The 11,226-nt window shown below is 33.1% G+C and overlaps 1 protein-coding gene across 2 annotated transcripts; it reads right to left on the reverse strand.

Annotated features, from left to right (window-relative positions):
- Positions 1-6,029: 6,029 nt before the first annotated feature.
- Positions 6,030-9,874, reverse strand: LOC126712601 (probable protein phosphatase 2C 27). Of its 2 annotated transcripts, none has more exons than XM_050411990.1 (4): positions 9,718-9,874; positions 7,970-8,164; positions 7,377-7,582; positions 6,030-6,901 (listed from the first exon to the last, which is right to left on the reverse strand). In XM_050411990.1, the coding sequence occupies exons 2-4, from the start codon at positions 8,054-8,056 to the stop codon at positions 6,298-6,300; spliced, it is 897 nt and encodes a 298-aa protein (XP_050267947.1). In that variant the 5' UTR covers positions 8,057-8,164; positions 9,718-9,874; the 3' UTR covers positions 6,030-6,297. The 2 variants fall into 2 exon arrangements, with proteins under 2 accessions (XP_050267947.1, XP_050267946.1); XM_050411989.1 differs by having other exon boundaries at positions 8,732-9,859.
- Between the last annotated feature and the right edge of the window lie 1,352 nt (positions 9,875-11,226).

Genomic DNA, 11,226 nt, shown 5'->3' on the forward strand with positions numbered 1-11,226 from the left:
CATCCAAAAATAAAAAATAGAAATGGGTGAGCAAAGCCAACACCCACGTCAACATACACGTGTCGAAATAATGAGGAGTTGTATAGTATACGTATTAGGTAGAGCGTATATACGGAATGGTGGTTGTTGAGGTGGGGCGTGGAGAATCGCGCTGGCCATTTATTATATTCCAATGCCACCTCCACCGTACACGTGTTCATTGATCACTCGAGCTACGCGTCCTTAGGTGTTTGGCTCCAACCAGCCCTACCCGTCATGTGGCCACGTGGTCAGCCTCTTTTTTTATTTTTATTTTTTAATGCTTGTGATTTGGAAATTTAAAATTAAATAGATTTAAATGGTCCTTTCGAATCCACGACTGGCCAGGTATTGAAACACCTTGATTAGCCACTGTAACTTTTGCCATCACACTGCTGACTATTTTTTAACAAAAAAGATCGCATTCCCATGATATCATGCTTTTTTTTCTTTTTTTTTTTTTGGGTCTATCTCAGGATAAAAATTTACTTTTTTTAAAAAAAAATTCTATTTTACGTGCTTACCTTTTAAAACGGTCTACACTAAATTATTTATTATCCGCTATATTTTATTAAAATATTATTTTTTAAATTTTTTTAATTATTTATTTTTCTTCTCATATAAAAACTATCATCAGCTCTCTTCCTTTATCATCAAAATACATAAAAAATTAATAAAAACTATATCTAAAATGAATAGTTTTATTGTAAATTTACACAATTACTATAACAACAATGTATTTTTACATAATTTTGCATGACATGCATGATGTGGGTGAATTTTAAACTTACTTGGTTAAAATGCGATATTTTTTTTATTATTATACAAATACTAATGCAAGTGCCTAAATTAAGAAGGCAGACCAAGAGCTTGTTAACTTTTTTTTCCCATAAAAAAATAAAAATACAATGGCATTATTTGTCATTATTTGATTTCACCATCACTTAAATCATAATATGATTGGAAGTTTGTAGTTGGTTTCAGTTAGCTTATTTAGTAAAAAAAATTATTGTTAAATTAGAGATTTTAGATTAAAACTCGTCTACACTATAAATCAACTATTGCCTTCATTTGATGATAAAAAACAATTGAGCAAATGTTATAGGTTGAAAATCTATTGTTTCTATTAAAAATTAATAATTTGTTTGTAATGTGCCAAATAATTGGGTCATTTGAAATCTTTTAAATTGTTTAGACTTGGGATCTTCTTATGTTGGGTGGTAGTTTTTTTTTTTTTTTTTTTTTTAATTTTTAATTTTTTATAGTGATTTTCCCATGTTTAGTAGTTATAAGTATTTTCCAATATTTTACCTCTATTTAGGTTGAATTATTTTTGTTTCCCAAAAAATAAAAAAAGAGGTTGAATTATTTTTCAAACTTCATTCTTTTATTTCCCTCAAAAAAAAAAAAAAAAAAAACTTCATTCTTTTATTTTTAAATTTGAAGACAAACACTTAATTTTTAATCTATTGTCTGTGATATGATAACCAATAATTAACTTATATTCTTCGTCACATTATTATGAAATGGGAAATCTAATTATTGGTAAATATTGTAATGAAAATGGCAACTGAGATTTAATTTATATTCTTGTTGATGTCTAATGTGATGGAGTAATTGATTCAACTATAAATTTTTTAGAGAAGTGCTACAAATTAAGCACTATGTATTTTGAGATTTGTCACATAAATTTGTAAGTTTTATATATACTTTTATGTAATAAAACTCGTATTATCTTTGACATTTTCCATTTATCAATTGCTGCACTGTCACTTGTCAAAATTTGATTTTTTTTTCTTCTTTTTTGTTTTGGCCGAACATTGTTCTACGTGGATTCAACCATATGCTGGCAAAAACTTATTGTGACGTTGGCAAGAAAATGAGCCCTATACCCAGAGATTATTGCCGTCTTTGCAGCTTCCCCATGAAAACCAAGCTTTTATTTTGTTTCTTTTATCTTTATTAATTGGTTAACCGAATAAAACTCCTACCAAATTAAGCTACCAAATTAAGTTGATCGCATGACCCTTTAACCACTAGAACACACTTTTTGCACCATTTCTTTTAATAAATTTCCATACCATAACTCAAGTTTTAGGGGTTCTAGTATAATAGTCTAGCTGTAATGAAAATCAGTGATTCCATTGCCACCTCCCCCACTATCAACTTATCCACACAAAAAAAATCCCTCAAATTTTATAGAAATCACAATTTCAAGATTTAATTTCAATACCTCATAAATAAATTGCTTAAAAAAATAATACTAATATTATTATATCTTTTGAAGGACCTATTAAAATTGTCAGGGTGAAGGTTGACACAACTCATGAACACTATAATCTTTTACAAGTAATGTTCAATGTAAATGAGTTTGTTGGGTTAATTTTGTGTAAACCTACTTAACTCACAATCAACCCGAAATAACTTGGTTCATTATTCATCTCAAGATGAGTTAACATGTTTTGACAGGAACGTATTTAACTCATATAATAAATTTTGGTTTTATTCAACATAATTTGAATTTTAAAGAGATAAATGACCAATGTAAGGATATTGGGCCAAAAAGTTCTTTATCTGTTTATATATTGGGCCTGTGGCCCAATCCGAGGACAAACCCTCTGAGGAAGTGATATCTTTGTCAAAAGAGTTTGCAATAGTAAGTAGAGAGATCAGTCTCGGTCACAACAGTTCAAGAGGGTGGGCTGAGGATAAGCACATCCTCGACTAACCTATGCCGAGGTCTGAAGGGGTTATTTGTCATCCCATGTAACATTCCAGGAAGTTTCGTTGGTGAAAATGTGTTTTGCAGTGAGATTAGATTGGTAGAAGTCCTAAAAATATCTGAGGTGAAAGCTGCTACCTCTGCATTAAATGCGCTACAATTAACTCTTTGACCGCATTAATATGGAGGTGATGCCTGAACAGTGGATTTCAGCCTTACAGCTACTACATGTGGACTTATGGGGAGTGCTAATGGGACAAGTATCAACACTGACCGTCTGGCATGCTCGTGGAAGGTGGAGATGAAAAGGAGAGACAGTATAAAAGAAGGAGGAGGCAATGAAAAAAGAGATCGGAGAAAAAATGGAAAAAATTACTGTAGTATCTATAACTGACTTTGTAATCAAACTTGAAAGAAATACATAAGAACAGATCTCCTCGGACTTTGCCGAGGACGATTTTCTTCCTTATAAACCTGCTCATTCACATCTTCTTCTCCTTTAAACCTATTTTCTAGTTAGTGTAATTCATTAGAACCCAGTTTTCCAACCCATTTTTCTACAAATTCATTGTTTTGGGCTTTTTGGGCCTAAGTCTATTCATAGATTGGGCTAGGATCTCAATTCAGGTCCATACAACTAATTTAAATAATTTTAAAGGTTATATTATAAATTCATCATTGAAATTCTTTTAGTTCCTAACCCTTTTACCCTAAATAAAGAAAATAAATACCCTCATTTCATTCTCTCTCTCAAGATTGTGTATTTATAAATTTGGGTGGAACTTCATTGTATTGGAAATAAGAACTTTTAAAAGGTATACTATTAAGACTTTAATTGATATGGTCATGAAATATAATTGTTGTAGAATTCACTTGGATATAATTATAATTTATGTGTATAAAATATAAAAATATATTGATAATTTTGGGTTATATTTTTACAAATAGTACAAAATAGGTTGTATCCATGTCAACCTAATATAATATGTTTATTAAATTGTTGAAATATGTCGTTTTTGTTCAACCCAACACGAATTGTTTATTAAGCATGTTATATGGGTTTTGTTGTGTCAACGTACTTAATAATGGATAATGTTAAGGCTGAGAGATTTTGACACAATTATTAATGAGTGGAGTTAGGGTAGAGTCCTGATGTCGTGTAGTAGACCCTTTCTTTGACCCCACACAAATATGACCTACCAACATGAATCACCTAAGGCTGTTTCTTGACCAACAAAAAGTGTTCTTTCATAATAACTTGGTCAAACCACTGATTTGGTTTTTTTTTTTTTTGTTTAAAAAAAATCATTTCACATTTATTACAATAATGAACTTATATGATGTAAATTTTAATGTTGGGTCCAATAATAAAATTTTCTATCCATATGAAATTACCATTTTGCTTGTGAGTACAAAATGTGCTTTCAAAAGTGAATTTTTATGAAACTTGCAAAGTAAGTGAACATCAATACTACAAGAGGACATCACATTTGTGACAAAAAACGTTCATCACCTCACTTTAGAAAAGATATATCATGTGAGCTTGAGCCTATTAAGGTATTGATTCATTTTAAATAATAACCATTTAAGGTATTGGTCTAGGGTGCATGAACGATAACCAATTAAGGTATTAATTGTTGTAGAATTCACTTGGATATAATTATAATTTATGTGTATAAAATATAAAAATATATTGATAATTTTGGGTTATATTTTTACAAATGGATTAAAATAGGTTGTATCCATGTCAACCTAATACAAACATGTTTATTAAATTGTTGAAACATGTCATTTTTGTGTCAGCCCAACACAAATTGTTTATTAAGCATGTTATATGGGTTTTGTTGTGTCAACCCACTTAATAATGGATAATGTTAGGGTTGAGAGATTTTGACACGATTATTAATTGAGTGGAGTTAGAGTAGAGTTATGACGTCGTGTAGTAGACCCTTTCTTTGACACCATACAAATAATACCTACCAACATGAATCACCTAAGGTTGTTTCTTGACCAACAAAAAGTGTTCTTTATAATAACTTGGTCAAACCACTGATTTTTTTCTTTTTGGTTTAAAAAGATCATTTCACATTTATTACAATAGTGACCTTATATGATGTAAATTTTAATGTTGGGTCCAATAATGAAATTTTCTATCCATATGAAATTACCATCGTGCCTGTGAGTACAAAAAATGCTTTAAAAAGTGAATTTTTATGAAACTTACAAAGTAAGTTAACATCAATGCTACAGGAGGACATCACATTTGTGACAAAAAATGTTCATTGCCTCACTTTAGAAAGATGTATCATGTGAGCTTGAACCTATTAAGGTATTGATTTATTTTAAATGATAACCATTTAAGGTATTGGTCTAGGGTGCATGAATGATAACCAATTAAGGTATTAATTTAGGGTGAAAAATACGCAGTTAGATGTTGTTTTAGGTGTGAGGGGAAACTTTTTATTCAAAGCATATTCAATATATTCTGAAACGACATCTTAAAGAGGGGAAACTTTTCCTTTTTGGATGGGATAAAGGGTCTTTTTTTTTCCTTTTTTTTGGGGGGGGGGGGGGGTGTGTGTGGTTGTGTCAAACACGTCAAAAGATGGAAAACACTGTATTTTATGGAGTATTTATTTTTTAAGTTTTAGTGGCTGAATTTGACTAAGACATATCTCAAACAAATGTTTCGTGCAAGGAAGGTCTTGGGTCTTGGTATCAATTATACTTTTGGGATGGGTAATAAAAGTTGGGAGCATTCTCTTGTAAATTTTGTATATATTGATTATGCTTTTATTATTTTACACAAATTGTTGATTATGCTTTGATTATTTTACACAAATTGTTGCTTAGTTGCTTTGTGTGTTGAAATAGAGTATGACTTGGTACAATCACAAGACATAAAATTTGAGTAAAACTTTATGGTGTGAACCAACAGCTTGCCCATGTGGCAAGTTGTGAGTGATGTTGTGATAGCATTATTATGTAGGTATTCACAAAAAGTTTTCAAATGTTGCTTTGTGTGTTGAAATAGAGTATGACTTGGTATAGTCACAAGACATAAAATTTGAATAAAACTTTATGGTGTGAACTTATAGCTTGCTCATGTGGCAAGTTGTGAGTGATGTTATGGTATTAGCATTCAAAGTGTGTCCAAGAACTCTTTGCCAAAAATAAAAAAAGGCACTTTGCACTTCCTAATCAATAATATACAAGCCGACCTTCACCAACGTGCGATATGCACTGATTTATGTTTTCAATTTAAAACTGGCCCCTTTAAAAAGCTTGGTGGAGCGCTCAAAGAATTTCAGGTTTTTGTACTAGGAAATGGAGAATGGGCCAAATCAAACAATGAATTCTACTTATTGGTACAACAAAAAACAATGAATTCATAACTATTCTGAGATGTACAGGATATAAAACTCAAAGAAGAAATGAAAATCAAATCCTACAATATCTTAAGTCCATGAATGAAGCCCAGTGTCAGCCGTGGAAAAGGTGACAGAAGAAAGTGCAAGTAGCGGCAGCTTAGGGGGTAAAATGCAGCCAACCAATTGTCACCCAATGTATGTACATCCATCTTTCAGCCATTCCCCTTCTTTTCCTGAATTACAGTCCAATACACCCTTGAGTAAATTCAGCCCTTCCGCTGATATACTCCTCCTAACTCGAGATTGAGGTATCTCTATTCGAGGAGGAGGGTCTGGAGAAAAACAAACCACAATAACTGTTAAATTATCACAAGTGTTGCGCTTGAGTGCCTCTCTCACCAGCTCTCTTGAACATCTTTCAGGATCATTGTGGAGCATAAGTTCTTTCCTTGCCATGGACACAGCACCCTGACTGCTCATTACATCCCACAAGCCATCACAGCCTATTATCAGGAACTCATCATCCTCAGTCAGAAGTGTCTCCTGCAACTCTGGCTCTGCACTTAAAGGGCAGGCAGAACCTTTGGGGCCCTTCATGTGCCAGTCTCCTAATGCACGAGCCACAGATAATTGGCCATTGAGGTAGCCATCATAAATGACACCACCAAGTTTCTCAATTCTTATTCTTTCAGATATGCAATTGGGTTTATGGTCTTTTGACATCTCAATTGCTCTACCTCTCCTCCCTAGCACTGCTCGACAATCCCCAGCATTGGCAATTATCATCGTCCTATGAAGATCAAAACATTGTCAGAGATAATGCTGCTGACTCACAAGCATTGATAATGTTTACAATTTGATACTAGGAAACTTAGATGAAATATTCTGTTTCCTTTTAACACAATAAAACCTCCAACTAATTCATAGCAAATTGGAATTTTCAAGCAACTCTAAACTTTTTTCTCACAAACTTTGGGGGGGAGAGTGATGTTAAGGATATTACAAAATAACTTTACAAAATGATGTGTTATGAATCACCCTCCCCAAAAAAAAAAAAAAAAAAAAAAAAAAAAAAAAAAAAAAAAATCATTTATTATGTTGTTGAAGTGACACCAACCACATCAATTTTTAAGCGTTTTGTAGAAAATTGGTAGTAGCTTTAGTATTCTTCCCAAAAAATAGGTTGGGTTAATGATGCTATTGAGCAATGCTCAAACCTAACACAAGGCAAAATTAAAATAGAAGCAGCTCTAGAGGTCACTTACCTGCCAAATATCAGGGCAGTTAGAGCTGTGGTGCCAGAGGAAATATCAAGACAACTAGCATCAGCAAATGCATAATCAGCTTTCACAAAAGCACTTGTAATTGCCTTCTCCACACAAATTGGAAAATGGGAATCCTCAACTATGAATCTAAGGATGTTATTTCTAATGAATGATGCAGCATCTGTACCTCCATGGCCATCAAATACCTGTTCACATAAAGTAATAACAATCAATTCACTGAACATGGCCAGCTTTTAAGGTGGTAATATACAAGCTCCCAAGTTCCAACCCAGTGTAAATATAATATATACCTCCCTTCAGTCAGCCACTTTATTTTAATAATCCATTATCGTCCTAAATGTTAACTTTTAACTGCATAATAAAAGTGAAATGCCTATCAAGTGGATCACATGCTTTTGCATATCGACTAACAATTTTGCCATACGGTCTAAGGAAATTGCATAGATATATGCCCAATTGTTAACACGTCTCCCATTGGCTAGCCTTTCATGGAAGAGGAGATCCATTGATAAGCTATTCCTCTAATCAATGAACAGGTGTAACAAGGTAAGGTAGATATGCAACATGCTTACCCCATAGAAAGCCCCAGGATGAGGGAAGCCTGCTGTGGCACCTAGATGTTCTATAAGATTATCTAAACATATGTGTTCATCCTCCATGTACTGTTTCGGTCCTCTTTCTGCACAGCTTCCTGAGCGAAACACAGGTAAAAAATCTGACTTTTCATCAGAAGGTGATTTACTGGCAACAATACTGACGTCCAAATCCTGGAGAAGCATAAAAAGGAAGAGTTAATTAAAGTGTATTTGCCAAATGCTGTGACAAAGAAAATATATATTGCAGTTGCATGAAAGATCCAAATTTGATTTTCCTCTCATTAGGTTCAACAACACATAGCCAAAAATCAATACAATATAATAATGCAAATAAGATGAGCATTGCAATCTTCAGCAAAATGATACATCACAGCAATTTCATCAAAGCCAGGACTTCCTGTTGAAGAACAAAAAATAACATGAGGTTTCCAACTTTGAACTTGGATTAAGCTGATCTTAAAGAAGTAGGTGAAATTAGTGGGCCTTGATAGATATCTCACAGTTCACCCCAAAAACAAAACTCATTCACTAGCAAAATATAAAGCTATTTTTATATTTATAAGAAAACTAACATCAATGATAGGTTTAAATTGGTATTAAACTTTAATTTGACATTTATATGCTTCAGGACCATATTGATTTGTGAAGCTAAGTCAAGGACTAAAAATCATTAAGTAAAGATTTTAGCATACACCTTCCTAAAGAAAGGTCATAAATGAAAAGTCGAAATAAACTTACCAAATCAGGTGAGCCCAGCAGCCTCATAGAGCTAATGCTATGGCGGGCAATAGATAGGTGCCGTGGAGGTTTCCCATTTGTCATTTGCTTCAACTTATTCAAATTCTCTGAGCTCTGATCTTCCGTGGTTGAGACATTATCCTTATTATAACCACCTTCTAAGATGGTAAATGGAGGCGATAAATCCATACCCGCAGCCATAATCCCCTCCAATTCATAAATCAATTACCTCAACACAACTCCCTTAACTCAAACAATCCCCTTTCAAGAATCCTCTAACAATAAATTACCTCAACACAACCCCATCGATCAACCCCTTTTCAAGAATCCTCTAATATACTTCAAAATTGTTGCGGGATCCAAATTCCAAATCAATCAGCTTAAAATCAGTTAAATCTATCCAAAATGGAAGCTTAACAAACAATCCAAAATTTCCAAGTATCAATCAACTGTCTAAAGACGCAAACCTAGCAAGCAAAGCAAAGGCTTCGCTTCACGAAATGGGTAATTCTACCTTATCAGTTTAGAGCTCCTTAAGGTATCAAATAAATAAAAAACAAATCCACAAAAGCAACCATCAAATTATAAAAATTCAATCTTCAAGTCCCACTAAAATTCCCAAATCTCCAACACACCCAGAACCCCAAAACCAACGAGCAGATCAGACTAACCACTTTCGAAGCAACTCAACCTTCATAAATATCAAACATCAAAAACTCCGGAAACACCCAGATCAATCATCAATGTCACAAACTTCACCAACAAATAAATCAACCAAAAAAGAAAAGAAAAAAAGAGTGCCCTTTTAAGCAATAATAATTCACGGTCACAAGGTATACGAACTAAACTAAACTAACCCCAATAATTTACCAAGATTGTCTTGGAAAAATTCAGAGTAAAACTTAGTTGGACAAAAACAGAAAGTATATAAATCTTGAACAATAATTGAACACAGAATCCGAGGAAAAGTAGTAAAAAATTCTCACATATGACGATGACGATGACGATGATGCTTTGCCTTTTCTCTTCGCTTTTTTGATAATCCAAGAAACCCAAAGAAGAAGATATCTCTCAGAAGAGAGAGAGAGAGAATCGGAAGCCTTTTGTAAGAGAAAATGGGCGACGATATAGAGAGAGAGAGAGTTTGAATGAGGTTGGCAACCGGGTAATACAGGTAATCAAGTAGATCTCTTTGGTGTCTGGGAAGGGGTTGGGAACCGGCACGTGGCGAAATTTGGTTGGAGGATGGTCTGACAGACCGGATTCAGTCCCAACCGTTGGATCTTCGAAGGCGGTAATAATTGACGGTCAGGGGATGACCTTTCGGGAGTCTGAGAGGTTAGGTTCGTTAAAAGCGAGTTTGCCTCGGATTCTCAGGGTATACGTGGCGGTTTTTGATTGGATTCGAGTTGTTTTCTCGGCTAAGATGGGACGTTTCGCTCCGCCTTTTTTTCACTTTACCAGTTCGCCACTTCTCGTCTGATTGGAAATTGGGAAATGATTGGGAGCGTGTATGACTACATTTGCGCTCCGTGAATCCGCCTAAGATACCGTTAAGTTGGATGAAGATTAATTTAGATTTTGACGAAAAAGGAAAGTACCACGTAAACAACATTTTTAGAATATTTTCACTATTGCGCAACAAATTATATGTAGTAAATTATTATTGGATTTAATTTAAATTTACAACTAAAATTACTTTTTTGTTTACTGATAACATCTCGTAACAACTCGTCACTTTTTAAAAAAAAAAAAAACAACTCGTCACTTATGATTTGTTATAAAAATATTATAGACGTAACATATCTCCTTTAACAAAAAATAGATCAAACGAAAAAACTGGCCAAGGGCATCCAATGCAAGGACGTAACAAATCCAACAATATTTTCATAACAAACTGAGGTTTAAAGTTATTATTATAGATCAAAATAAAATAATGCTATGTTTATAATATTTTCACAAAAAATCATAAATAACAGGTTGTCATTAGTTGTTTTTTTTTTTTTTTTTGAGAAACCAACAACATTTTTAGAATATTTTCACTATTGCGCAACAAATTATACGTAGTAAATTATTGGTTGTCATTAGTTGTTAATGGTGGGTAAAAAAGTAATTTCGGTGGTGGTTTTAAATTGGAATTAGTAACAACTTACCACTTAAAATTTGCTGTGAAAATGTTGTAGATGTAATATTTCTTAAAAGTTTACATCCATATTTTTCACTGACTACAACTTGAAATAAGGGTGGTATACAAATATAGTGAGATTTTGTTGTACCCGTGGTAGTTAACCTATCATCAAACAAAAACACACATATGCGAAAGAATTTTTCAGTTTTAACGAATTATATTTGACTTCTATAAACTTGAATTTTACATTAATTCCTTAATAAAAATTTGTCTAAAATCATTACAAATTACAGGCTGGACAAGCGAATGAGAAAGAAGTTTAATAAAAAAGAGTTTGAGAATGTCCATACTATATAATAAAAGTTGA

The sequence above is a fragment of the Quercus robur genome, chromosome 2, assembly GCF_932294415.1.
Source record: "Quercus robur chromosome 2, dhQueRobu3.1, whole genome shotgun sequence".
NCBI classification, from domain to species: Eukaryota; Viridiplantae; Streptophyta; class Magnoliopsida; order Fagales; family Fagaceae; genus Quercus; species Quercus robur.